A 27,413-nucleotide genomic window follows, 5' to 3' on the forward strand; every position below is an offset into this window, starting at 1 on the left:
GGGCCCCCCTCTGGTCTTTGGCAGGCTGGGTATACGTGGCTACTGCTAACGATGGGCCAGGACAGGCTTTCCTCCTCCAAGATGGGTTGAGACAGGGTAGTTAGTGAGCTGGGCAGAATGTTTCTCCACGAGGCCTGGCTGCGACTGCAACGTTGGTGTTTCTATCAGTCTTCTCGCTCCCGATCCATGATGACGCGAGACAAATCGCCCGTCGATGGCGTCGGGAGCGTTTTGTATGCGATGCGAGCACGGCGCGCTTTGACACCGTTTGTCGTCCACATCCATCGCTAGCACTTGGTAGTCTGGCCCTGCAATGACACGCATCGTGATTGTAATAAGCCCATGTCGGCGTCATGACCTCCGTGCGAGAGCAGCAGACGAGATCTATCAGAAAAAGAGCAACACCAACTGCCACACACTTGCACTCATCCCACGACGCTAGAGGCGTGTGGCTGAGTTGCAATGTAACCAACCCCAATCAAATCACACAAGCAAAAAAACGCCATGCTTAATGTTCCCAGACAGACTTGTGTAAATAGCGCCGATGGCTCAATGCAAGTCCGTTTCTTGCCCAGCGCACCCCTGTCCCCTCCCCCCCCCCCAGCGACTTGTTGTGCGTTGTCCTGGCGTGATCTGGCATAATGGCACCGCATAAATGCATCTCAAATGCAAGGCCACTTTTCGGACCAGTAGCATCTTTCAGTAGTACGGAGTCCATCTCGGCCAATACCTACCAATTCAGCAGCAAGTGCCGTGGCCGCAACGTGGTCTTACATGATTCATATGCATGTAGTCTGTATTTCAACGGCCGCAACCTGACCGAGAGCCGACAACTCCCCCGAAGGGGAAGAGCAAATTGACACGTCTGTTCCGCTTCTTCTATTTTTACGTTATAAAACGGTTGCAACTATGAATCCTCTTTCCCATTTTCCTTCTTCTTGCGCGGGGAGGGGCCCCAAGGCAGGGAGGGGGAACTTGTCTCCATGATGGTCCCCAGTTGTGCCATCCGACGCTACTGCTTCTCAAGCCGGACACGGGTTTCAGCGTACCAAAACAAAAAGAATAATAATTAAAAGGAAGACGGCCGAGATCCTTGCCCACGCTAGTCCTCTTGACGGGTTGCGATTTCGCTACCAAGCCGGGAGCAGAGAGGCCTGTGCTTTTTGCCGTGGCCCTTCTCCCTAACTAGTGGCTGTCGGAACTTGGAAACACGACGAGTTGATTATCAGACACGGATCGTCCGTCGCAGAGCTCTTGCTTCTCATGCACAGAAACCAGTCCTCGTTTTGAATCAAAAGAGTGAGCTCGGCCTTTCCAAGAAACGAGTGACTTGGCTCGCTGCAAAACCTATTCATCGAGTAGTCTACTTGTTGACGTGCGAGTAAGGGCCCTGGTCTGGCGTCTAAGTGGCGCGCTGTCATTCCATCTTTTGCCCCCCACAGAGACAAATCGTGAAACGATACTGCTTGGCGAGTAACTACAGAATCTTTTCCCGGTCATACCCGTACTCTGTTACTTGAGCTGCTTCTCGTAGCCTTTGCTCCGAGCACAAGGCGGGAGAGTCATTGCTCTGGTAGACTTCTGGGCACCATGTAACTAGCAAAGATCACACCATGTCGGCAGACTGCAAGGTTAGTGGCAAATCGAGAGTGTCATATTGCCGCAAAACTGCATTTCTGGGGCCGTATATGGAGACGAATAAAAAGAACGAAAGTACTAGTAAAATGGCAGCGACGAAAAACAGACCCTGCGAGTCGGAGATGGCCTCAAGGGAAGGTGTTACCACATGTGCGTTGCATCTCGTCAGCGAGTCGTGTTGTTGTTGTTGTTGTTTTCTTTTTTTTTACAGAATGATTACTAGACTTCTCATGATGCAACATTTTTGCACGTAATAAGCGGCAGCCTCGTGCATGGGGTGTTTTGGGCAAGAGGCCGTGCCACGCAGCAGCCAATGCAGGAGCCCTCGTTCCCCGGCCGCCTGGAGAGGCACCAACACAGACCTAAATTTTAAAGGTGAGACCTTCTTTGTCAAAGTGTGTGAATACCTGTAACTGAGGGATTGACGCTGCCTGCTCGAGGTAATTTGGTGGCCGAGCGAAACCTGCCAGGAGTCAAGCGGCAAGATTGCGAACAGCGGTCGCATGACCGGATAACGAACTGCATTGGGAAAGATCTTTGCTTTTCGCGGATTCGGGCGACGTGTTAAAAGACGCACAGAAAAGGGTATCTGAGCGCAATACTATATTCTTGACGGTCAAAGAAGAAAATACGGCGTCTGAGAAGCGGCGATCGGCGCCGCTTCGTTGCCCGTTGCATGACAAGGACAACCACGGCGCAGTCGACTTGTCATATGGACAATCAAACACTGCCTAGAGATTGCAGAGTCGTCTCGGATTGCGCGTCCCGATGGGTTTAGATTGAAGCGCCTCGTCAGCCTATAGCTGCCTTTTCCTGGCAGATAGCACGGCGATGTGCTTCAATGCGACGGGAATGCTTCGCAACGGGCATCATTGTCCAGTTTTCCCTCGTCACAGATCGCAGCGAAACTTTAATCTCCGACAAGTACGGTCTGTATCTTGAGGGGGCTCTTTGTGTATCTCGTCGTCATTATCGGCCCCAGATTGTCTGCAGGTCGTCTGTGTCCCTGGCACCACTTCGCCATCAGTGTCCACGTGTATCGGCATGGGTTCCCGGTCGACGCGGCGTTTTTCGGGGGGCAAGAGGCCAACATGGCGGGCGGGGTAACTCGTCTTCACCACCTCCGATCACGGCCGGTGTTGGCGATGCGAAGGCACAATAGGGTAGATGTCTAGACGATGCTGCTGACAATAGAGTTTATGAGCTGTTTCCTGTCGGTTTATAGTTTGGTGAAGCTGTTTCGGCCGCACAGATGGTCAGATCAGGTGTTCTATCAGCATTCAATGACATTGCCTGCTTCGTGCTGTGCAACGGGTATAATTTTTTTTATCAGCTTTTGATTCTATACTTGTAGACACTTCAGTTTGTCTCTCTGCATTGTTTGCTTGCTGTAATAGAGTAACACTGTCCCCCGGCCGTGGCTTTTGGACGCCCGCCCTATACACACACATAGCGTCGGAAACAAGCAACGGCCCGTCGCGGAACGAACGACTGTCGTTGTATCCGAAGAAGGCAAGAACCAAAACCTAATTGTACCTACTGGAAACTAAACAGGTCATAATGCTCGGGGTGCTGATAAACCTTTTGGTCTCGTGAGGAGGTTTAGTGGCCATGATCCCTGTTTCATTTCACTGCAGCGCCAAACCTTAAGTCCAAGGGCCAGCCGTTCCGAAAAGGACCAACAGATTCCGAGAGAATGCGCAGCCGCACAAGAATTACCTCTTTCCTGATTGCTCCGAATTGGATATTGTTGTGAGATATTTTCATGTACGGATCGCCCAGTAGGGCGCAATGCGTCTGCGGGGGAGGGGCCTCCCCCCCCTCCTCTCCGTGGTACGATGAGGAAGAAGATGGTGTGTACCGGCACTCGTTTTCTTCCCCATTGGGACCGTGTTGTGCTTGAACCCTGCGCCATGTACGCTCGGTATCCTGATGCCGGTGATGCCCTCTGGGGTTGATGGGGTGTCTGCCGAGATGATGCGGACGTGGGCGCAGGCAGGACGATATGGCCTGGTGAAACCGGCAACGCGGCGCTGGACTTGAAAGTTTAGCATGAATGCGACAGCAAATGTCGGGGTTACGGGGGGAAACGAAACAAGTCATGCGATGGGATATGTGCGTATATGTGAGTGGGAATTATGACCAGCGAGAGATCTTATCGCGGGAATTCTGTATCTTATTACTACGTACTGATATGACACTATAGAAGGCGAAACACTTGTTTCTTTTGCTAGAGTGGTGCAATTTATATTTCGCCGTTTTTCGAGGATGATGACTCACGGCATTCCAATTTTGTCGACGACTTGGGCGAGATCAACAGTCGGTCACCGCACTCGACCTTTTTCGCCAATATCCCCTCACCCAACATCCAGCCCAGCCAACAGCAGTGTCATGACAGGCGCCACAACTAATAACTACAAGTTCCATCCCATCTGGGCCTTCTATTCTTCGTTTCCAAAAGGCGTGTGGCTCGTGCTCGCGCAGTTTCAGAAGCGCTAGGCCAGGGTACAAGTCCACTAGAACAACTGGGCTGAAAAAAAGCCCGAGTTTTGGGAGGGAGGGGGAAAATGGCCCTCATTGCCCCTCTCCTCTGTAAAAAGGTAGAAATGGTGGCTTTGCTTGTGCTGTTGGAGGGCTGTGGCTTGTGGCGGCTCCTAACCTGCGACGAAGCTCCGTACAAGAGGGCAGGCAAAGCCATGGGCAAGGGGATAGTGCGACGAATGGCAACGAGGAGATGAATACGCCAACGTGCTGGAACGGCTTGAAGACATTCTAGCGGCAGGTGGCTTGTGAGGGCGGGCTTGGTGGTGAGAGCGGAGGCTTGTGGGTGTATGGGTTATGGGTGAAATGGCATTTTTTGCGCGGTAGTTAGGATGTGAGCGTCGAGGCATCTGGATGACAGGATACACCCATCACTGGTCATCCATCATGTTGCAACGGCGCTCGGTGGCTAACGAGCCAGGCGATCGATGCATGTATGCAGGGTTGCGGGAGGAGCTGGGAAGCGCGGCCCGTGACACGAAGAAAGTATCTGAATGCTATTCATGGAAAGCTAAAATAGACAAATAATAAGAATAAGAATAATGTACTCAGGTTTCATGCTGGATCCCCCGCATAGGCCATCTTGAAGCACATGAAGCAAGAACCATCATGGTGCATGCATATCTACTCAAGTCACTGGTTCCCTCCGCGATGGCGCGGCCGAGCGGGTATAGCGTCTTACGGGGGGGCTCCTTTTGCCCTCTCTACCCCCAGCAGGCAAGCCCGTGCTGCGCCGTTCTCTTCCACCGGAAGCCTCCGTTTCACGGACGTTGCCCGCCCCCGGCCCCCCGCCCATAGCAAGCCCGTTGTAAGTTTTGTTGCGGGGAGGCAACAGCGCCGTCATTTCGTCAACGGCCACGCGAGAGCAATTCGCCCGTTTATGGGAACAATGGCGGCTACCCGATGGTGATTTGTTCAAGTAACTTGTGCGACGGGAGCCGGTCGTGTCGACGGGGACAGCCGCGACTCGGGAGGCCCCGTCGGAAGGAATAACATCCCTGCGCCCGCTATGGCGGCGACATTGCCGATGTCGCGCAGGGGAACAAGCGCCAAGAAGCTTGTTGCCGTTTCTCTCCCACGCAGATGCGTCTCGGATGGCGAATAGCTGTCTTGGGTTGGCCTATCAGTCCGGATTGCGTGATGGGATGCCGTGCACAGTAGTGTTTCAAAAATAGTCGTCATGTTGATTAAATTTGTCATTGCATGCAGCGAGATTTGGTTTGCAGCACTTGGGTGCAGAATGCCACCAGGCCGGCTAAGTCATGCACAATGGCATTTCCGACAATGCAAAACAATTTCCAGAGATTGTCCCAGGTTGGAGGCGTTGACGCTATAAAAAGCTATATCGATTCCGACCACTCGGCACGTCTCTTTTGTCCTCGCAGTGTTGATCAAAGCGCGCAGCTCCAAGACGCTGGGGGTCCTGGGGATCGTCGGGACAGTTCAAACGTAGGAGAGGGGGGAGTCACCGCAAAGGGGCCCGGCCGTTGTACAGATCTTGGTTGACAGGTCAGATTTGCAGTGCAAAGTTCCGGCATCGCTATCCAACATGTCTGATGGGTTAATGCGCGCTGCGGGGGGCGATGTTGTGCTTTTGTCGCGAGCAAGGCACCGAGCACGGATTGCGGGGAGGACCAGGATTGCGATTGTTTCAACATTCAGAAGCAGTCTGAATACATTTTACGGTACCATCGTCACCAGGCTTTCTCTTCATGGCCCATCGTGAAGACGAGAAACTACGCCGGGATGATATCTCGGCACTGCGGACAGGTCGCTTCCGGCATGTAGATTGGTGGTGGTCGTCAGGGAGTCGATCGTCGCAGGATCCCTTGGCACGGATTGGTGAAGCCGGTACTGGCTGTATATGTTGTTGATGGCCTGCGGATTTCCTGCGTGCAGTTTCAAGTGTGTCATGCCTGGAGGTATGTACTACCAGTCCAGCAGTGTCTCGCATCATCATCACACCCTCCCGGGGACAAGATACGTGCAGGACAGGTTCCAAGTGGATCTTTTAGCATCTTTTTTACCATAATATCTCCTGCGAATAAATTCATGAAATGTTTCCTGTTTTGTGTGAACCATTTCGATTCCTGCATTATCACCCCAAGTGTATCGTAGTATTCTCGAGTTTCAAAGGCGAGGTTTCCCGACATCTCTTTTAATATAATTCAGTAATTCAACTACTTCATGCATTCATAAAATGTTTCTTTTTTATGTCGAATATGCCGTTTCATTGTTGTAACCTATGAAATGCATCACAGGATTCGAGTTTCAATCCCATTCCTCAATATCTCTTTTCAGATATCTTAATTCATCTACATAATACATCATAAAGTGTTTCATTTTTGTGTTAATTCTTCTCGCCTGTTTTTTGTCACCCATGAAATGCATCGCGGTACGGATATTGTCGGGCTTATTCCGTCCCCCGCGCCGCACCTCCGCTTCCCCGCCCACTAACTTTGCACCAGGCTCCATCTCACCACACAATCCTTCGGCCGGTCAGCGCACAGCAGCGAATCGCGTCCATCTCCGTTGTTAGCCGTTCCCCGAGGGCTTTGTCGAGATTTTCGGAAAAGGCGGGCAGGCTCTGACGACATTGGGGGAACCCGCAGAAAAGTCATCACGCCGACTAACGCCGAGGGCACACATGTCGTGGACAGACTTCATCACCAGCAGCATCGGATCGAGAGTCGCCAGCCGTCTCTTCCCTGCCACCATCACGTCCCGACGGAGCTTTGCCACAGTCCATCCCACAGCAGCAGCAGCAGCAGCAGTCATGGCGGGCACCCAGCGCGATCCCACCACCCTCTCCAACTATGGCCTCTGGCGCACCCGCCACACGGCCGTCGACTTCACGATTGACTTTGACGGCAAGCGCCTGCACGGCGCCGTGACGCTGCGCCTCGAGCGCCAGACGGACGCGCCCAGCCCCGAGGTGGTGCTCGACACGCGCTTCGTGCAGGTGCTGGGCGCGCGCGTCGACGGCGCCGCGGCCCCGTGGGAGCTCAAACCGCACCAGGACCCCCTCGGGGCGCCGCTGCACATCACGCTGCCGGCGGCCGCGGCGGCCGTGGCCAGGGGCAGCACCGTGGACCTGGTGCTCGACGTGGCGACGACGGCGCAGTGCACGGCGCTGCAGTGGCTGACGCCCGCGCAGACGTCCAACAAGAAGCACCCGTACATGTTCTCCCAGTGCCAGGCCATCAACTGCCGCAGCATCTTCCCGTGCCAGGACACGCCCGACGTCAAGTCGACGTTTGCCTTTCGGCTGACGTCGGCGCTGCCCACCGTCGCCAGCGGCGTGCCCGTCGGCGACCACGCCCCGACCCCGGGCGTCGCAAAGGTCTACGAGTTTGCGCAAAAGGTGCCCATCCCGTCGTACCTGTTTGCCGTCGCGTCGGGCGATATCCGCACCAGGCGCATCGGCGCGCGCAGCTCCGTGGCGAGCGGGCCCGAGGAGGTCGAGGGCTGCAAGTGGGAGCTGGAGCGCGACATGGACAAGTTCCTCGAGGTCGCCGAGAAGCTCATCTTTCCGTACCGCTGGGGCGAGTACAATGTCCTGGTTCTGCCTCCTAGCTTTCCATATGGAGGTGCGTATTGCCGAGAGGAATGTGTGTCGAGGACAGGCGCGCTGACAGAGGATAACTAGGCATGGAGAACCCCATTTACACTTTTGCGACGCCTACTATTATCAGTGGCGATCGCCAAAATGTCGACGTCATTGCGCACGAGCTCGCGCACAGCTGGAGCGGCAACCTCGTTTCCAATGCCAGCTGGGAGCACTTGTAAGTGTCCTATGCGTGCAGACGGGCACAACGCTAACTCGGAACAGCTGGCTGAATGAAGGCTGGACCGTCTACCTCGAGCGCCGTATCGGCGCTGGTCTTCACGGCGAGCAGGAATTTGACTTTTCGTCCATCATTGGCTGGAAGTCTCTTGGTAGGTCGACTCCCCTCCCCTGTAGAGCCGTGGTTGTGCTGACATTCTGCAGAGGATGCCGTGGCTCAGTTTGGCCCCGACCACGAGTACACCAAGCTCATCATCAGCCACAAGAATGTCGACCCCGAGGACGTCTACAGCACCGTTGCCTATGAAAAGGGCTTCCACTTCCTTTACTACCTCGACCGTCTCGTCGGCCGCGCCAACTTTGACAAGTTCATCCCGCACTACTTTACCAGGTGGGCCGGCAAGTCGCTCGACTCGTTCGAGTTCAAGACGACATTTATGGACTTTTTCAACAGCCACGGGGACGAGTCTGTCAAGCACAAAATCAGCACCATTGACTGGGACGACAAGCTGTACTCGCCTGGCCTGCCGCCCAAGCCCGACTTTGACACGACCCTGGCGAAGCAGTGCTACGACCTGGCCGACAAGTGGAAGGATAGCGTACGTGTTTCCTTTTTTTGTCGTCCATTCAGAAATGATACAGATAACTAATTACCTCTCTTTCGTTGTGTAGTCGTTTGAGCCCGCGCGCGCTGACATTGACGGCCTGACGGCGAACCAGCTGCAGGTGTTCCTCGGCGCGGTGCAAGAGCGAGGCGGGCTGTCGCCGGGGCGCGCGCAAAAGATGGGCGAAGTGTACGACTTTCTCGCGTCGGAGAATGTCGAGGTGCTGGCGGCGTACTACCACATCGCGCTCGCGGCCAAGGACCCGACGTGCGTGGACGGGGTGGCGGCGCTGCTGGGCCGCGTCGGGCGCATGAAGTTTGTGCGGCCGCTGTACCGCGGGCTCAACGAGGTGGACCGCGACTTGGCGCTCCAGACATTTGCCAAGAACAAGGACTTTTACCACCCCATCTGCAGAGGCATGGTTGAAAAGGACCTCAAGGTCTAAGGTGGTCGGTCATGGACATTTTCGGTCGATGGATAGCAGATAGGACATGCACGGTATATCCACTGCGATGTAGGAGATACATGGATAGTCAAATAGGAAGAGAAAAAAATGCCATGCTAGTCTATTCTATCTGGCTGTGTTCCTGAAGGTTCTATAAAGAGGTGGCCCGGCTCCAACAACTACTCCAGCCAGGAGGAGGCACCCAAGCTATCAGCCCAGGTCTGCGTCTGCTCGCGCTCAAAACGAGACGTCGAGTCTACCTCGAGGGCGCCAAAGTTGCCATAGAGATGGGGGTAGCCATCCTCGAACTTGACAGGATCAGAGAGCTTGGAGAGCTCCAGCTTGATGACCCAGAGCTTGGTGTGCTCAGTGAAGAACAAGCCTGCCGTCTTGGGAACCTATGACCAGTGTTAGAAAACCGCACTGTCCGGTGTTTGTGCTGGGATGAGTTGTTTGGGGATGAGGTGGTTGCGGTGCTTACCTGCTCAGCAGTGCTGAGATGGACGAAGCCGTCATTGGCATCCAGCTCGGACAGGGGCAGCTGGGCGGGCAGGGGCTCCGCCGGTGCCTCGTGCAAGATCTTGTAGACGAATCGCGGAGATTCGGAACCCATTCTTTATAGATGGTGGGCGGAATGACGTGCAGAGGTTATGTTGCAATGGTGGAAGGGAATAAAGAATAATAAGGAATTATGACGTTTTGTTTAGGGTAACGGCGGGAGGGGTACAAGGTGGCACAGGATTGGTGGACCGCTTTGTAATTTAGCGGGATACACACAAGTAGTCGATCAATGTTCTTCTTTAAAGAAGTATATACTATTATAGGTAATACTCAAAGTGTTCCATTACTAAAATACTACTTTAATTCTTTCAAAAAATAGAGTCCACTTCACCTTTAAGGTGGCTGCAGCAATCTTTCGATGCGTGGACAATAAGCCTGTAAGTAACCTTTAGCATAGTACGTACTGTGTCCTCAGTTACTAGGTACTCAGTGCCTATAAACACTGGGCATTGTTGGTCTACATGGCCCTGTATCAGTACACAGTGTCTTTCCATTTCAATCTCCAAACCTTGTGCGAAAACACTTCATCTATATGTGCAACGCTATATTGCATTTGCAGCCTGTGAAAATTTGACGTTATGGATGTGGAACACACAACGGCATAGTTTGTGGCACACGTATAGGGTAAAACACTAGCTGGCTCGGGGTCTTCTTTATTACAGATCGTCCTTGGAATCAGCACACTTCTTGTACTCCGACCTGGACAATACCCATCCCGCCACAGCTCCTCCTGCACCTGGCCGTTGGCGCAATTTCCCTCGGCAACAATCTCCAGGCTGCCAACCTGACAATCCAAGTCGACGCACGCACCATCGGTATCGCACTGGACGCTGTCGTTACCGGCTCTTGACCTTGAAGGCGACCGCGCCGTCCTGCCCGGAGCAGATGCCGCGCGCGGGCGCCGTAGACGTCGAGGCCCGCGTGGCGGCGGCGGTGCACGCCGACGGGGGCTGCGCGTCGTTGCCCTCGAGCACGTTGAAGACGCGCGCGCCGCCGCACGTCTCCGAGGCGTTGCCCGCGCACGGCGCGCCGCAGTCGGACGGCGACGGGCTGCGCGACCCCTCCACGTAGTGCCCGCACCAGCACTCGGTGCCGGCCTTGGCGCCGGCGAACTGGTAGCCGTCGCGCCAGCACCTGCTCTCGCACGCGGCGCGCGTCATGTCAGCGCCGGCTGGCGCGGCCAGCTGCGTCTGGAAGGGATGCACAGAGGCGTCCGCGTAGCACCCGTGGTCCGTCCAGACGGGTGGGGGCGTCGAGGCCGTGGTGGTGGGTGTCGAGGAGGACGAGGTGGTGCGCGAGGAGGAGCGCGTCAGTTCCGCGACGACGCCCACGCAGTAGGAGTGTCTGCCCCAGCCTGTGCAGTCGAGGGAGACGGACGGGTTCCAGCGGGAGAAGGTCTCTGGCGAGATGTTCCAGGTCGCTCTGACGGAGGCGCAGGGTTTGGTTCCGTAGTTGTCGTACCAGAAACTGCAGTCTTTGATGGTGTTGATGTCGTAGCTTAGGAATGGCTCCACGTCGGCCGTGGCCAGATGCACGAGGCTTGCCAGCGCAGCGTAGGAGAGCAGCGTTGATTTCATTGTCAAGTTTCGGAACGAGCGCGAGGGGTAAAATGGGTGTATTCACAGATTCAACTGTCAGGATAGGGATGAGAAGCTCGCTTGTCTCATATGTGGTGGGTGTAAGTCAAGTCCGGCAGCAGAGTCGATACGAATCGTCAAAAAGAAAAACGAGAAGAAAAAGGCAAGCAAAGTGGGCAAGCGGAAGTTGCAAAATACTCATCTCCACAACCTCGCCGACTTGCAATATTTTACCTATTTGCGGCATCTTGCCTTTATAGCTCATGCAATACACCCAGATGTAAAAGCAGCCTTGGAACAGGCGTTTTGCGGGCTCGGGAGGAATGGGGGAACACCCCAGCACCGAAAGTGGCCTTGGTAGGGGTCTCTGGGGCCAAGAAATAGTCACTATTTTTACTTTAGCTGGTTACCCGTGTAAGCCGACTCTGTTCGGGAGTCATCCATCCAGCAGTGTCCTCCTCCTGCCCTCGGGGTGGTCGGCCACATGGTGCACTTCCCATGCGGCTTTTTTTTCTGGTTTCCCAGAAAATTCTCTTGTATATCGCTCTTGCTTCTGTAAGTGGTTATGCCGAGGCTGAAATTCCGGGTTTTTCTATTTATCGGAGTTCGGAGATCGCAGTCAAGGCGGAAGGTTCTTGTTGGTTCAAGTAGTACCATAATACAACTAAATAAATGTATTCACAATTAGACATTGGCTATCCACCAAGTAGATAATGACTTCTCATTTACAACAACCATAAGTCTTCACTATTACAGATATGTCCCCCAGATCCAGTTGTCAAACTGCCTCTGTTCGCGGAGCACAGCCCTCAACCGTCGCCTGCTGCGGAGCGAACGTCTCCCAGAGTTCTGCAACTCTCTTGTGGTTTGCAGCCCTCGTTTCTTTGTAAAGGTCCTCAATTACAGCCCGCAGCTCCGCCAGGGCCTTTTTGGTCCTCTCCTCTGCGTCTGGCTTGCCCTCCCAAGCACTCATGATTCCGCGAATAGTGTCGTCTTCCTTAAAAAGGCGACGGTTACCGGAGACCGACTCAGTGACAAGCGGCCTAATTTTCTTCGCCTCGAGTGCCGGGATGAGATACTCGGACATGTCGCATCTTCGATCAGTAATGACACCACTCATTGCGGCATCGATCCGGTCAAAGAGCCTTTGCGTGTCTTTGATCTGATCCGCAGTCATCGTTTCCTTGAGGGCCGCAAGCCGCTTACCAAGTCTGCTGATGCTCTCTTCGTAGTCCTTGGCGCCGTCCTTTATTTTGCACCAGACTTCCCCGCCTTCGGCCCCAATGTCGCCAAGGATCATCTGCTTCGCCGCGTAGTCGACGTCAAAGTACAGCGCGTTCTCGCCAACCTCGGCGCCGAGAAGGCGCTCATTCCTGTAATTTTTGGCTTCGCCCGCCAGGGGATCGGTCTTCAGATACTGCTTGCCACCGCTGATGTGGCTCAGGAACTCTCGCAAGCTGCAGGCGTCAGTGATCTTTTGGCCGCCGTAGCCTTTCACCTTGGCCGTGCCCTTGCAAGGCATGTACTTGGGGTTGTGATCCAGGCATTTAACGGTAGTAGGGTCTGCGGCGGCACACTTTACACCGATGATGCGCTGGCTTTCGGGGAGGAGCAGCAGTTCCGCCCTATATCCCAGAAACACAACAATGCTCTCATAGGCATGGCGCAGCTTAGCACTGCCAACGCATACAAGTCCGAAGAGGACAAGCAAAAAGAGAGGGTTTCGCATAATTGAAGAAGATTGTCTAACAGCGTTGGGAGGTAGTCACAAAACAATGGGAAGTACAAAGAGATGGTCTTAACAATGCCAGTCTTTCCTAAGTACATGTAGCTGTCTTCCTCTCCTCCGTTTTCCAACTGCCTGGCTGAATAACTGCATCCGTGTTTATGAGGATACCGAAATGAATAATATGCGGCTCAGCTTACCCCCCTGCGTCTTCATTCATTGCCAGGCTGTCCGGCGACATCTCATGCAATGGATTGTTAGCTGCACTTGGCGTTCCGCTATTAGTTGTGCGGTGCCACCAACGGCGTTCCTGCATAACATAGGCGCCTTTATTATATCTCATTCATTCTCCAAAGTGTTGGTGCCTCTTTAGAAATTCCCCTGGATTCTCCAACTCCTCATCAGCTGCATCTACAATACATCTTGTTCTTTTTCTTTGAATCATTTCTCTCCAATTAGGGACCCTGTAGTGGCGCTGGAAGTGATTCCCCATGACTTGCTTTTCCACACGGAGGTAGTTTTGAGGAGTTAACCACTCTGCTTCGGGTGTGTTCTTCTGGTAGCAAATGACCCGTGCAGAAAAAGATACCGGGTCCCATCTGGCGTGATTGAACCACGTCTCGAATACAGGTAACCACTCTTTTACCCATTGGCCCTCTCCCGAAACGCGAACCATTTGGAAAGTGATGTCTTTTAACGAGCCAAGGTTCCTCTCTAGCCAGCCGTGGTTCTTGTCCTCAAATTCGGGTACATTGTAGCACCGAGACGACAAATATTCATCAGCATCATAAAATATCCGGATCCAGAGATTTTGTGCCTGCTTAAACCAGGGATGGCGAGAAAGGGGAACAAGGTGTCCACGATTGAAGCGGACGGTGTCAATGGCAAGGTCGAACCAACTTGGCAAGCCCCCGTCGGGCTTTACGGGCTCAGCAAAGATGTAGCGGAGGAAGGCACGCGACTCCTTGCACGCGAGGTACGCAGCGGACGGCTCGACAACAAAGAATAGCCTGTAACTACCGTCGGGAAGTGAAACACTACCCACGTATCTGCTCTCCCCCGTCACATGTGGCGGTTGGCCAGGTTGGGAACCGTCCGACCTTTTCGCTGGAGGCGGGCCTGCGTCGGTAAAGGTAAGCATCATGGGGCCGAGAGTGGCAAGCCATATTGCCCGCCGGAGATCCGCTGGAAGCTGAGGAAACAAGGTAAACATGGCTGCCGCCGGCTGTAGGTGTTGAGAAGAAGACAAGTCCGGATAGTTAGTGCAGGGTTCCGAGGTGATGTAGTCTGCAACCCACAACGGCTTAAATAATCGTTCTGTCAGGTTCCGGGGTGGCGTTATGCTCCACCAGATTCGATGCAGAATAGAAAGTATTATTATTATGTACTCAAATTGCTCCTCCCCACCTTACTCTGATGGAAAAAGTAGTTATCGTACAAGTGTGCCACGGCCAAAGTAGTGGACACGCAGACAATCACACCAGATTGACCACCAGCCTAAGAAGAAGTCCAGCTGAAATATTTTCCCTGCATCTTCCTTCAGACCCAGTCGAGCGGATCAGGCTGCAATTCGATAGTTTCAATGCAACATCTAACTAGTCCAAAGCCATAAGATGGAGCTTGCTGATGCAGCTAAATGAGATGTCCATGAGCTTGCTTGCCGGCTTTGCCGCGATTCTCGGGACAGGCCGCTCATGGTCCCGTTCCCATGCCTCGAGGGTTGCTGCTTTTACGGCACCTAGTCAAGCCGATTTTGTAGATGGCCTTTGCGGCATGGGCCTTCAATATGACCAGCTTGCGCGGGCTTATCGTCTTGCATAGTAGCAGCAGCCCAAAATTTGTCTACAGTCAAAATAATGCTGACTGTAGGAATTGCTCTCGTAGAAATTACTGTTCTTACCTTTCCATTCATTCAGCTAGTTTTCGTATTCGTTCTTCATTCGTAACACAGCTTGGGCCCGGGTTCTCCTTCCTTCCTTCTCTCCCTCTTTCGCTCCTTCATGTTTTCTCCGTGACTTCCTTTCCTGTCTCGTGTATTGCCACGATGAGGATTAATGCTCTAGCCTGGTCGGCACTTCTGGTGTTCAGTGCGCAAACAAAGGCATCCGCGCGAGAGGACCATGGAGGTAATGCTGGCTCATCTTCTCTGGCCATGGAGGCCGATTTACAGATGTATATTTACTGATGGCCTGTGGCAGGAATCGATCAGACCTTTGCGGTCATTGATGATTTTGTTGAGGAATGGAAGGTCAAGTACCCTTCCCTTGACAAGGAGAAAATCTCGGACATCCATGCCACAGCTCAGCGGATGAAAGATGGCCTCATCAATCCACCTCCCCCGCCTCCACGGGTCACAGTTCCCGTGAGCAAGCCAACAGATGTACCTCTTCCCGACACGAAACCATTTGGTAGTCTTATGACCAACGGCACAAGCGGTCCCTACTCTGCCAACTCGACCAAGCTTGAGAGGGCCCGTCAGATCGTTCGCCAGGCCCAGCAGGAGGCGGATACTCGCAATCAAGAACGTTTTGCCAATCCGCGCGTGAACAATTATTACCACAGTCACGGTTCAGGCGCAAAACGGGCTCGCGCCCTAGACAATGCATCTCTGCGTATCAATGCGACGGTTACCGCTGCCGCCGCCATTCTTGCCGAAGCAAACGAAGCAAACGCCACGACCGTTGATCATTCCAAGTATGCTCTTCCCCTCGACATTGCGTCCAAGATCTCTCAGCTAGATGGGGATTCATATTTGGCAAAGAGATCACCACCTGGCTCCAAGAGCTTTTGGATGGAAACCATCACGCATGATGGCCTAGTTCCCTTTGGTGGCTCCTCCACCTCTGGGTACAAAGTGTTCAGAAACGTCAAGGACTACGGCGCAGTGGTAAGTAAATTTATATCAACATTCTTTTGTGGCATCTCTGACAGGCGACTCAAAGGCTGATGGTAAAACTGATGATACCGATGCCATCAACAAAGCTATGTCGGATGGAAAGAGGTGTGGCGCGGACTGTGGTTCGTCAACCATCAAGCCTGCAATTGTATACTTCCCTTCTGGGTGCGTATAGAAGTCAAAAGGTTGAAGAACTACCGTATTAATTGCTATTTAGCACATACCGCGTTCGCCAAACTATTCCCATGTTCTACAATACCCAGGTTGTTGGTAATGTAGGTGCGTCTACACCCAAGATTCTATTAGACTGACAAATCCCTCCCAGCCCAATGACATGCCAGTTATATTGGCCGATAGAAACTTTATCGGCTTGGGAGTTTTGTCCTCTGATGAGTACACTGGTGGCAATGGAGGTGCGGATGAGCGGTACATCAACCAGGTAAGACTGACGTCGGCCCTGCTGTATCAGTCCCACAAAGCCCCAGATCGCTGACAAAGTTTCCAAAAAAGAATAATTTCTTTCGCCAAGTTCGCAATTTGATCATTGATACAACCAAGGTCAGGATGAAAGGCGTGGCCGGGCTTCACTGGCAGGTAGCGCAGGCAACGAGCATTTACAACGTCCGCTTCTTTGGCTCCACAGACAGAAGCAAGAAACACATCGGTATATGTGAGTTTTCTGCATTCATTTCAAATCTCTCCGATGAAATGAGACACGTTATTGACCCTTATCCTATTCTAGTTGCGGAGAATGGCAGCGGCGGCTTCATGGGCGACTTGGTTTTCTCTGGTACAACAATTGGTATTCGATGTAAGTCTTGATGTTTTCGCAAAGCATTTCTTCAATATTTCGCTGATACATTGAAAAGGTGGGAATCAGCAATTCTCGTCTCATTCTCTGGCATTTTTTAATGTTGGAACGGCCGTTGACCTCCTCTGGGACTGGGGCTGGACCTGGAAGAACATCTACATTTTCAACTCGGATGTGGGCTTCAACATGAACGGTGACTTCATGGGAGGTTCTATGATGCTCCTAGACAGTCATTTTGAGTTTGTCAACCTCGGAATTTCCATCGGCACTCAGACGGGAAGCACAGACCAACAAGAGTTCTCTATGACGCTGGAGAACATCGCCATGACTGACGTGAAGACAATGGCGGTGCACAAGGCGTCCAACACGTTTCTGACAGGAGGTTCATCGAAAATCAGCTCATGGATGATTGGAAAAGTGTATGACAAGGCCAATGCCGACGGCTCTTTTGTCAAAGGCCAGTACTCTAAAATGGCTAACAGAGATCAATCGCTCGTCATGACGAATGGCGTTGCCTCAAACGGATACTTTATCCGCAGAAAGCCTCAGTACGAAGACAAGCCGGTAGACTATTTCATGACTGCTCATCCTACGGCTAAAGGTGGGTTCAGAAGTTCCATGCAGCCTTCTGGATGGTATGGTTACTAATTCGCAGTAATAGGTGACGGTGCAACCGATGATTCCTTTGCTCTTTCCCTTGTCGCTGCCGTCGCAATGTCCAAGAAGATTGCTCTGTATATTCCTATGGGCTCATACATTGTCTCACAACCAATTCTTGTGAGATTTCCTACGATTTTTTTTTTTCTGTCACTCTTTCCTCTCTGCCAAGCGCCTATATTCCTTGATCAAAAGTATTGACTCGTATGCAGTTCCCCCCTGGCTCCGTCATCGTCGGCGAATGCTGGTCCCAAATTGTAGCCAAAGGAAATGTAAGTCAAGTTTTTGAAACCACATCCGTTGAGATATAAAAGTAATCTTGTCTTTGCAGAAATTTGGGGACTCTTCCAACCCAATGCAAGTCGTCCTTGTGGGAAATCAGGGCGACACCGGCTCCGTGGAAATCCAGGACCTGTTGGTGACAGTGTCAGGACCGACTGCCGGAGCTATCCTAATGGAGTGGAACATTGCGCAAGATAAACAAGGATCAGCAGCAATGTGGGGTAAGTTGATCTTGTTTATTCTCGAATTACTGTTGAGCGACACTGACGGTTCATTTAGACGTCCATTTCCGCATCGGCGGCGCCGCCGGATCAAACTTGGAGGCTCCAATTGCCCAAAGTTGTCCGGTTCTGTAAACAAGAAGTGCATCGCAGGATCCCTAATGCTACACATGACCGCCAAGTCGTCCGGATATCTGGAAAATGTCTGGGCTTGGGTTGCAGACCATGAGCTGGACGGCGGCCCTAGCCAGACGCAAATCGACGTATACGTTGCAAGAGGTAACTCCAATTCATTCCAAACTATATTGTCTCAAGCTAACTATCCTTTGTAGGAATTTTGATAGAGAGCGGGAAAGGCCCTGTTTGGCTGTATGGAACTTCCTCCGAGCATTCCGTCTTGTATCAGTACATGATACATGACGCATCCAACGTCGTCATGTCCATGGTATGTTATACCGGATTCCTTTTTTTATTTAAATTGATTGTTGTCCCAGATACAAACGGAAAGCCCGTACTACTTGCCAGACCCCCGAGCCCCAGAACCATTCAAACAAGTCGCTCGTTTTGGCGGAGACCCTGACTTTTCGGACTGTGCTTCCTCCGGTCCTCACTGTGCAGCAGCCTGGGGCCTTTACATCCTCGGATCTACAAATATACATGTTTATGGTGCTGGATTATATAACTGGTTTCAACGATACACCCAGCCCTGTGTCGATTCCCAGAACTGTCAACAGCGCGTCGTCAACGTCAGGAACAGTGGCCAAGTCTGGCTCTACAACATTTACACAATCGGAACAGTCGAAATGATTAATCACGAAACGGATAAGCCTATTTTGGCTAAGCCTAATACCAACACGAACATACATCCTTTTACCTCGGTCATCAATGCCTGGCTTCGTGCTTCCACAGGCCAGTACGTAGACATCTGCACGCAGTTGCCATCTGATTGGCAGACACTAACACATTTCATAGCGGTTCAAGTGACAGAGACGACGACGATGATGATGACACCAAAGAGTACGTTAGTCCTGTTCTCTGCGATGCCTTATACACCAGCCTTGAGCAGATGGAGGCTTCATATGACCACATCCAAGATCGGTGCATCAGCAAGTATCTGGCCCAAGTTTTCGCCAGGAACCTCACCAGCAGCAGAGAAAAGTACAACAAAGTCATCAACAACGACTATCCTTCAAAGTTCAAAATCTATCACGACGTGGTAAAGGAGCAGTCGATTTACCAGATTAAGAAATACATGCTCGACGACAAGGCGGTCGGGTGGTCCTGTGGCAGGCCACAGCCAAAGAAGTGCTGCAACGAGTGCTCCAATAGCGGCGGCAATTATATGGACCCTGTTTGTTTCCACTTGTCTTGCTTTGGCTCCAATGAGGGATCTCGGACAAAATGCAGCAGCGGCGAGGACAAGAAGGTGGCTTGCCCAACTGTTGTTGGCGATTATCCCGGCCGCTATCATTGGGACCTAGATGATAAGGACAAGTTCTTTGATAATCTTGAAAAACATTACGGTGTTTTGCAGGGCTGGGTCGAGTTTATCGACTATGATGTCCACTACAACTACGGTTGTGTTTGGGGCCAGACAGAATCAGACCCCCGGAACATGGCACAGTGCGCTAAGGATAGCGATGTGTTTTGGACAAACTACCCGGCACTCAAGCACGACTTTGACCTCAAGGACCCGTCCGACATCATGAAGGCAGCGTACGACAGCGTGACGCGCCTAATAGCGGAGACGGAGATTCAAATGACAGCGGCTGCGGATGGGTTCGGCAGCTACGCGGACATTGCCAGCACCCTGATGCTTCCGGCCATGTCCATGAGCTCGGCCGTCAAGAACATGGAGGGTATCGTCAAGATTGCGGACCAGAAGATCGCCCAGGACCGCGAGGAGGGCATCGCGACCATCATCACCTCCATCTTCTTCTTCATCCCATTCGTCGGCGAGGCGGCCGCGGCCGTGGGCGTCGCGGTGCTGCGTACAATCATCGACCTCGCGGGGGCGTTTGCCGACATTGGGTACTCCATCTACGACAGCGTCAAGCACCCCGATGACCTGATGGGAAACCTCTTTGGCATGCTCTTTGACGCGCCCGTCATGGGCGCGGCCTTTAGGCAGATAGGCAAGGAGTGGCGGGCGATGAAGCAGGAGAAGATCGACACGCTGCCTGAGACCTTTATCAACGATGTAAAGAGAACTCGAAAGATGCAGGCCATGTGCAAGTTAGATTAGTTACTCGCCTGGCGTTGACTTGTAATGGAAAAAGAATGTAAGCAATTGTTCACAAGAAGGACGTAAGGTAGAAAGGTGGGGCGCGGCCTATTACGGTTTTTGGAGGGCGAATTAGAAAACGATACGCATACAGCCTCCCATCGACGCCAATCGACGGGATGGAAAAGTTCCAACGACGTGGCAGCCTTTCTACCTACTTATCTGGGCGCGTGACAAACACATCACCAGCTGCATTCAAGAGGGATGAGCAGAGGACCGCTGCCGTCGGAGTTATGTCTACTATCTTCGCTGCCGCGGCGTAAAGTCGACGACAAGGTGCGATTTCTTGGCTGGTGCGTATCCGGTCCCTAGGGATGTGATGTGGTAGTCTAACCGCCTCGTGCAGCGTGACGGCCTACTCGACAAGCACGGCCTGCCTGACGCTAGGCCACCTGTACCCGCGAGGCACCGACGTCTCGGTGCGGGCCAATGTCGAGCTGCTGCTAGAGACGCTGGCGGCCGAGGCGACGCACACCGGTGAATGGGTCAACGTGGTGGGCTACGTGACGAGTGTCGGTGGCGGCACGGCGGCGGTGCAGGCGCTCATGGTGTGGCCGGCCGGACCGATGGACGTTCAGCAGTACGAGGCGGCGCTGGAGGATATATGACAATGTGCGTTGGAATGGGGGCACTGTTGGGCTTGCTCGCGTTTTGGCGTTGGCTGGGTTTTGTTTGGCTGGGCGTGGGCGTGGGCGTGGTCTTGGGCGTGGGCAAGTCAGTGGTTCGATGGCGTCACGACGCCGTTGTGTATTATAATAAAACGTGTTTATTATTTTCGAATATCAACTGCCGCGTGTGTTGACTCGTGTGGTTTCTTTCCCTTGGATCGGCAGGAAAGACGGGTGAAACATGGTTCGCGTTGCATCTTTCGCGGTTGCAGGTAAGGGACAGTCGGGTGTGGATTCGGGTGGAGGGGGCGTGGTGTTTTGCAGTAAAGACGGGTGGCAGATGGTTGGGGAATCGGAGATGGAAGATGGGCCGCATGAATCAGGACAATGGATGGTGTGTTTTTTTCGAGTACTAACAGTAAGAAACACGGTGTGCGCCATTGAGTGGTGGTCGAGTGTTTGCATTATCTTGCTGCCTGTTCCCGCTGCCATGCTAGACACAGGTGCCGTGCCTCGCGCACTTTGTTTAGGGCGGGGCAGCATTCTTGAAGTGCCACGTGCAAAAGTGACTTTAGTGGCTGAGCGCCCTGCAAGGCCCTGAAAGTATCTCATTTGCTGCAATTTAGTGAGAATTATGCGCCATCGATACCATTCTGCAGATGGCTTGGAGTAGGAGGTACATCTCGACTCCTACCAGTTTGAATTGTTTGACCTTTTTCGTTGAGAATAGTTACCATCTGCTACCTACCTCCTACTGGTATAAGTGCACACTAGGTACCTTGGTAATTTTTGCAATTCAGGATATCAATGTCGCTGTAATTATATATTCTTATTCGGTAGCCTCTTCTGTAAACCACCCTGGTACCATTGTACCCTTGCACAGCACCTGTCCAGCGCCACGCCATACGCCATACGTCAACTCTTCATGGTATCCCCAGCCAAGCTCCAGCTGCACCGCGTTCTCGCGTCTCCCATATCTCAACTCCTGTCTCCCTGCTCACCATCAACTCACCACGCAAACCAACCACGACTTAACGACTACACTACATATCGCGATGCCCGATCTGGCATAGCCTCAGCTCACGCATCTTGGACATCCTTTTTTTTCTTTTCTTTTTAAAGCGTCCCGCCCGTCCCTGAATGTACCGCCGAGCATACCCGCACCGCAAATAGGAAGAAACATCCGCCCCTCCGCAATCTCCAACTCGACATCGACACAACTGCGCACTCCAACTCTGCGCTTCCTACCATTCCTCTTGCTCTCAAATCGTCGCTGAGCTTGGCTTGCTATGTCTTGATGGACCCGGATCTCTGAGCCTAATATTTCCGCCAATACCTCCCTTTACCGCATTGCGTCGCGAACCGCCGCCCACAGAACCACATCGATAACCCCTTTCCACGAGCCGCCGCCAGAGCTCACGGCGATCGCGGCGCATCCCTCATAGACCGCCTCATACTGGAACACGGGGACCACGCTCGGTCCCCAGCTGCGCTACCGCCGCCATGGCTCCCGCAGGCGGTGGCAACATCAAGGTCGTCGTCCGAGTTCGTCCCTTCAATGGCAGAGAAATCGACCGCGGCGCAAAATGTATCGTCGAAATGAAAGACAACCAGACCGTCCTGAGCGCCCCCGACGGTCATGGTGGTAAAAGTGCAAAGGCCGAACCCCCCAAGAACTTTGCCTTTGACAGGTCTTACTGGTCCTTTGACAAGCGCGATTCAACTTACGCCGCCCAGTCTCACCTCTTTGACGATCTCGGCAAGCCCTTGCTCGACAATGCCTTTCAGGGCTACAACAACTGTATTTTTGCCTATGGCCAGACCGGCTCCGGAAAGTCCTACTCCATGATGGGTTATGGCAAGGAAGTCGGTATCATTCCCAACATTTGCCAGGACATGTTTAGCCGCATAAACCAGATTCAGGGCGACGCGACCACGAAATGCACAGTCGAGGTGTCCTATCTCGAAATCTACAACGAGCGCGTACGCGATTTGCTCAATCCTTCCACAAAAGGAAATCTCAAAGTCCGAGAGCACCCTTCCACCGGCCCCTACGTCGAAGATCTCGCCAAGCTCGTTGTCGGCAGCTTCCAAGAAATCGAGAACCTCATGGACGAAGGAAACAAAGCCCGTACAGTCGCCGCCACCAACATGAACGAAACCTCGAGTCGATCCCACGCCGTCTTCACCCTCATGCTGACCCAGAAAAAGTACGACGCCGAGACAAAGATGGAAATGGAAAAGGTGGCCAAAATCTCCCTTGTCGATTTGGCCGGTTCTGAACGAGCCACCTCGACCGGTGCTACGGGTGCGCGCCTCAAGGAGGGTGCCGAAATCAACCGATCTCTCTCGACCCTCGGCCGTGTCATTGCTGCCCTGGCCGACCTCTCGACTGGCGCCAAGAAGAAAAAGGGCGTCTCTCAAGTACCATATCGTGATTCAGTCTTGACATGGCTCCTCAAAGATTCCCTCGGTGGCAACAGCATGACTGCCATGATTGCAGCCATCAGTCCGGCCGACATCAACTACGACGAAACCCTCAGCACCCTGCGCTATGCCGACTCTGCCAAGCGCATCAAGAACCATGCCGTCATCAACGAGGATGCAAACGCGCGCATGGTTAGAGAGCTCAAAGAAGAACTGGCCCTGCTCCGCAGCAAGCTTGCCGGGGGCACGGTCGGAGCTGGCGGTATTCCAACACCCGCAGATGAAATATATGACGAAAGCACACCTCTGGAAAAGCAAATGGTTCGCATCACGGGCGCCGATGGCGTGGTTAGGAAAGTTTCCAAAGCAGAAATTGCCGAGCAGCTCAGCCAAAGCGAAAAACTGCTCACCGATCTCAACCAAACCTGGGAGCAGAAGCTTCAAAAGACCGAGGAAATCCACAAAGAACGAGAAGCTGCCCTCGAAGAACTTGGCATCAGCATCGAAAAGGGATTCATCGGTCTGCATACGCCAAAAAAGATGCCCCATTTGGTCAACTTGTCAGACGACCCATTGCTGGCAGAGTGCTTGGTCTACAACCTCAAGCCGGGTACTACCACTGTCGGAAACGTCGACACGAACGCGGATAATCAAGCAAATATTCGACTCAACGGAACCCGAATCTTGCACGACCACTGTACATTTGAGAATGGTGCTGATGGCACTGTCACAGTCATTCCCAGCGAGGGTGCCTCTGTCATGATCAACGGCAAGCGCATTACGGAAGCCACACAGCTGCATTCCGGCTACAGAGTCATTCTCGGCGACTTCCACATTTTCCGCTTCAACCATCCCATGGAAGCCAGAGCGGAGAGAGCAGAGGTCGGCAACAGTCTCCTGCGGCAATCCGTCACAGCAAGCCATATCCAGGCCTGGGAGAAGACATCACCAAGCCCCACGCCTGGATCACGCCCCGGTCATGAGCGCGCGTTCAGCAGAGTATCCGATTTTGGCGACATTTCTAGACCCGAGTCGCCATCTCTGCGCAATAATCGAGACTCTGACTGGTCTGCTGCGCGACGAGAAGCTGCTGGCGCCATCCTTGGATCCGACCAGACAAACTTTACCAGCCTTACGGATGAGGAGCTTAATGCCGTCTTTGAAGAGGTGCAGCGAGCACGAGCTGAACGTGTCAATGTCCGTGAGGATGGCGAGGACACGGAATCAGTCACCTCGTACCAGCTACGCGAGAAATACATGTCCAACGGAACACTCGACAACTTCTCTCTCGACACGGCCTTGACCATGCCTTCGACCCCCAGGCAGGGTGAAGCAGAGGACAGGCTAAAAGAGGTTCGCGAAGAACTCCAGAGCCAGCTCGAACAGCAAAAGGAAGAATTCCAACGTCAGCTTAAGAGTGCCGAGGCCGCCAATGTCGAAGTCGAGGAGATCAAGAAGGAAAAGGTCAAGATGGAGGCTGCTCTCCTGGAACTCAAGGATGACATGGAGCAACAGCTCAAGACCCAGAGGAAGCTCTTTGAAGAAAAGATTGAAAAGATGGACCCGCTCAAGCGACCCAAGGCAAATCCCAGGCTTTCTGAAGAGGAGCTGGGACAAGCAAGAAAAGTGGTTGGCATTTGGAGAGACCGGCACTACGTCAAAATGGCCGAGACGGTGCTACAAAACGCCTCGATCTTGAAAGAGGCGCAAATAATGAGCAACGAGCTCGACGAGAGTGTCGTTTTTCAGTTCACTGTTGTCGATGTCGGGCATGTCATGTGCTCCTCCTACGATATGGTTCTCAATGGCCTCACAAGTGAAGGAGAGGATGTGGCTCTCGAGGAGACACCGAAGCCATGTATTGGCGTCAGAGTTATTGACTACCGAAACCACGTTGTCCGGCTGTGGAGTCTGGAGAAACTACACGACCGCGTACGCCAAATGCGCCAAATGCATCAATATCTTGACCAACCTGAATACACTCAGCATCTCAGTCTGGACAACCCGTTTATCGAGCACTGCATGCCTTCGTACACCTTGATAGGCGAGGTTGACGTGCCTTTAAAGGCCGTCTTTGAAAGCCGTGTCCAAGACTTTGCCCTGGATGTTTTGTCGCCGTACACTTCTCACGCTATTGGCATTGTGAAGCTGTCGCTCGAGCCGTCTCATGCTCGAGCTCCCACAAACACCCTCAAGTTTAATGTCGTCATGCACGAATTCGTCGGGTTTGCCGAACGCGAAGGCACCGACGTTCACGCTCAACTCTTTCTGCCCGGCATTTCAGAAGAAGACGGCGTCACAACGACGCAAATGATTAGCGATTTTGACGAAGGTCCGATTCGCTTTGAGAGCGTGCACAATATGAGCGTTTCCCTCTTCGCTCCTCAGGATGTCGTGCTAAGAGCCTCCATTTTTGCCAAAGTTCAACCAATGCACCTCGATAAACTCCTTAGTTGGGATGATATGAGAGACACAGCCCCTCCGCGCGACGGTGCCAAGGCAAGCCGCATCAACGAGGCACAGTTTTATACACAAGAAAAACACGATTTGCTCTCTAGACTTCAAATTCTTGAACTCAACGAGATGGGAGAGTATACCCCGGTTGAGGTTACCCAGGTGAGCGAGCTGGACACGGGGACATTTCAGCTCCACCAAGGACTGCAAAGGAGAATTGCAATCAACATCGCTCACAGCTCTGGCGATGCCCTGCCTTGGGGCGACGTGACCGCTGTGCGTGTTGGGAAGGTTCGCCTCGTCGACTCTGGCGGTAAGACGCCAGACATGGGTGCGAATGAACCTGACATCCAACTACGATTGGTGTCGCATCCCATCTTCCGCCAAAACCCCAACGGCACTCGCAACATTACCGTCTTTGCGCAATGGGACTCAAGTCTGCACAACTCCCTGCTGCTCGATCGCGTGACGGCCGAAAAGTACAAGGTGCAGATGAGCATTGGCTGGGAGATAAGCTCTGAGAAACTGGCTGAACCCATGAAGTTTTCGCAAAAGGTTTGCCTTCAGGTTCTCTCGCGGACATTTGTGCGCCAAACATCCATGTTCTCGTCGCTCTGGCAAAACATGCGCTTCATCCGCTCCTCGACTGGCATCTTCACAATTACAATGCGGCCAGCACCAATTAAGCGAGTAGGCGACTTGTGGCGGATGAACAGCCAGCATGACTACGTCAAAGGTGAAGAGAACCTGGATAGCTGGAACCCACGAGGAGTGTCCCTGGTCAGTGACTTTATCTTGGCGCGAAAGAAGAGACGGCGCGTCGCAGAGATTGGTGCTGTGCACACAGTGCTCAATGTCCTTGGCATTGATCCTAGTGGGCAACCTCACACGGAAGCGTCTGAACCAGAGCCGGAGCCAGAAATTCAAAAGCCTGTGCTGCCCAACGATGACGATTTGCTGCATGATACCCCAGAAACGTCGCAGGTGCCGTCGCTAGAGGAGGAGGCGGCGAATGCGAAAGCTGCCAGTGGCGAAGCTGGGGAAAAGCCCGAAGCAGAGGCCGAAGCTGACGGCGAGGAGACAATCAAGGTTGAAGATCCAACGCCGCCGGCGAAACCAGAATACGACGAGCCACAAACCGAACTTTTACAAAAGTGTCTATCATTATGGGTCAAGTACCCCGATCCGCTCATCAAGATTCTCAGCCCTGCCAACACGACGGCCCCCACCAACGGTGTGACATCAGAGCCACCGGAACTTCCCAGCCTCATCACGACGGTGGTGCGCGTGCCCAAGAACCCCAAGGTGCTCAAGGGCGGCTACCTGCTGGTGCCCAACAGCGACTCGACACGGTGGGTGAAGCGTTTCGTGGAGCTGCGCCGGCCGTACCTGCACATTCACTCGGCATCAGACGGCGACGAGGTGGCCCTGGTCAGCCTGCGCAACTCGCGCGTTGACAGCCAGCCGGGAGTGCTTGCGCTGCTGAACGGACCCGACGACTATGACGCGGCGCCGGGCCAGAATGGCGGCGCCGACTTTACGCCCGGTCACCGGAGGACGGCTTCGGGGCGTGTAATTTCGACGATTTGGACCGGCAGTGGGGGAAGTAGTAGTGGTGGTGGGGGGCCCGGCTTGCAGCGACTGAGCGAGAGAATGCAGGCGGGCGTGTTTGCCGTCTATGGTACGGATAACACGTGGCTGTTTGCGGCGCGCAGCGAGCGCGACAAGATGGACTGGATCTTTCGCATTGATCAGACATACATGGCAGCCGGCGAGAGTCAGCCCGGCAGTGGCTTTGCCAGCCCGCTGCCAGGAAGCGACTATTAATGTATACAACAAAATCCGGCAAGGAGAAGGATGAAGATTTTCTCTTGGGACGCGGATTTAATGATG

At 53.2% G+C, this 27,413-nt stretch overlaps 6 protein-coding genes across 6 annotated transcripts; 3 read left to right on the plus strand and 3 right to left on the minus strand.

Annotated features, from left to right (window-relative positions):
• Positions 1 to 6,559: 6,559 nt before the first annotated feature.
• On the plus strand, positions 6,560 to 9,016 carry CCM_04998 (leukotriene A4 hydrolase; the record flags this gene model as incomplete). The annotated part of the gene is made up of 6 exons (XM_006670143.1): positions 6,560 to 6,574; positions 6,719 to 7,769; positions 7,829 to 7,964; positions 8,012 to 8,118; positions 8,171 to 8,565; positions 8,639 to 9,016. The coding sequence occupies 6 exons, from the start codon at positions 6,560 to 6,562 to the stop codon at positions 9,014 to 9,016; spliced, it is 2,082 nt and encodes a 693-aa protein (XP_006670206.1).
• Positions 9,017 to 9,195: 179 nt separating this feature from the next.
• On the minus strand, positions 9,196 to 9,629 carry CCM_04999 (uncharacterized protein; the record flags this gene model as incomplete). The annotated part of the gene is made up of 2 exons (XM_006670144.1): positions 9,196 to 9,414; positions 9,498 to 9,629. 2 exons carry the CDS (start codon positions 9,627 to 9,629, stop codon positions 9,196 to 9,198), a joined length of 351 nt encoding a protein of 116 aa, XP_006670207.1.
• Positions 9,630 to 10,413: 784 nt separating this feature from the next.
• Positions 10,414 to 11,154, minus strand: CCM_05000 (WSC domain protein; the record flags this gene model as incomplete). The annotated part of the gene is made up of 1 exon (XM_006670145.1): positions 10,414 to 11,154. One exon carries the CDS (start codon positions 11,152 to 11,154, stop codon positions 10,414 to 10,416), a length of 741 nt encoding a protein of 246 aa, XP_006670208.1.
• Positions 11,155 to 11,932: 778 nt separating this feature from the next.
• On the minus strand, positions 11,933 to 14,093 carry CCM_05001 (uncharacterized protein; the record flags this gene model as incomplete). The annotated part of the gene is made up of 3 exons (XM_006670146.1): positions 11,933 to 12,779; positions 12,941 to 13,019; positions 13,301 to 14,093. 3 exons carry the CDS (start codon positions 14,091 to 14,093, stop codon positions 11,933 to 11,935), a joined length of 1,719 nt encoding a protein of 572 aa, XP_006670209.1.
• An 831-nt stretch (positions 14,094 to 14,924) lies between these two features.
• CCM_05002 (LysM domain protein) lies at positions 14,925 to 20,639 on the plus strand (the record flags this gene model as incomplete). Its single annotated transcript, XM_006670147.1, has 18 exons — positions 14,925 to 14,967; positions 15,079 to 15,767; positions 15,823 to 15,941; positions 15,994 to 16,051; positions 16,102 to 16,215; positions 16,335 to 16,446; positions 16,519 to 16,587; positions 16,646 to 17,188; positions 17,243 to 17,364; positions 17,457 to 17,516; positions 17,576 to 17,747; positions 17,806 to 17,865; positions 18,080 to 18,192; positions 18,242 to 18,660; positions 18,720 to 18,764; positions 18,804 to 19,976; positions 20,126 to 20,290; positions 20,378 to 20,639. The coding sequence occupies 18 exons, from the start codon at positions 14,925 to 14,927 to the stop codon at positions 20,637 to 20,639; spliced, it is 4,338 nt and encodes a 1,445-aa protein (XP_006670210.1).
• An 807-nt stretch (positions 20,640 to 21,446) lies between these two features.
• CCM_05003 (kinesin family protein) lies at positions 21,447 to 27,347 on the plus strand (the record flags this gene model as incomplete). The annotated part of the gene is made up of 4 exons (XM_006670148.1): positions 21,447 to 21,454; positions 21,534 to 21,626; positions 22,085 to 24,998; positions 25,053 to 27,347. The coding sequence occupies 4 exons, from the start codon at positions 21,447 to 21,449 to the stop codon at positions 27,345 to 27,347; spliced, it is 5,310 nt and encodes a 1,769-aa protein (XP_006670211.1).
• Between the last annotated feature and the right edge of the window lie 66 nt (positions 27,348 to 27,413).

Source organism: Cordyceps militaris (genome assembly GCF_000225605.1).
Source record: "Cordyceps militaris CM01 unplaced genomic scaffold CCM_S00003, whole genome shotgun sequence".
Taxonomy (NCBI): domain Eukaryota; kingdom Fungi; phylum Ascomycota; class Sordariomycetes; order Hypocreales; family Cordycipitaceae; genus Cordyceps; species Cordyceps militaris.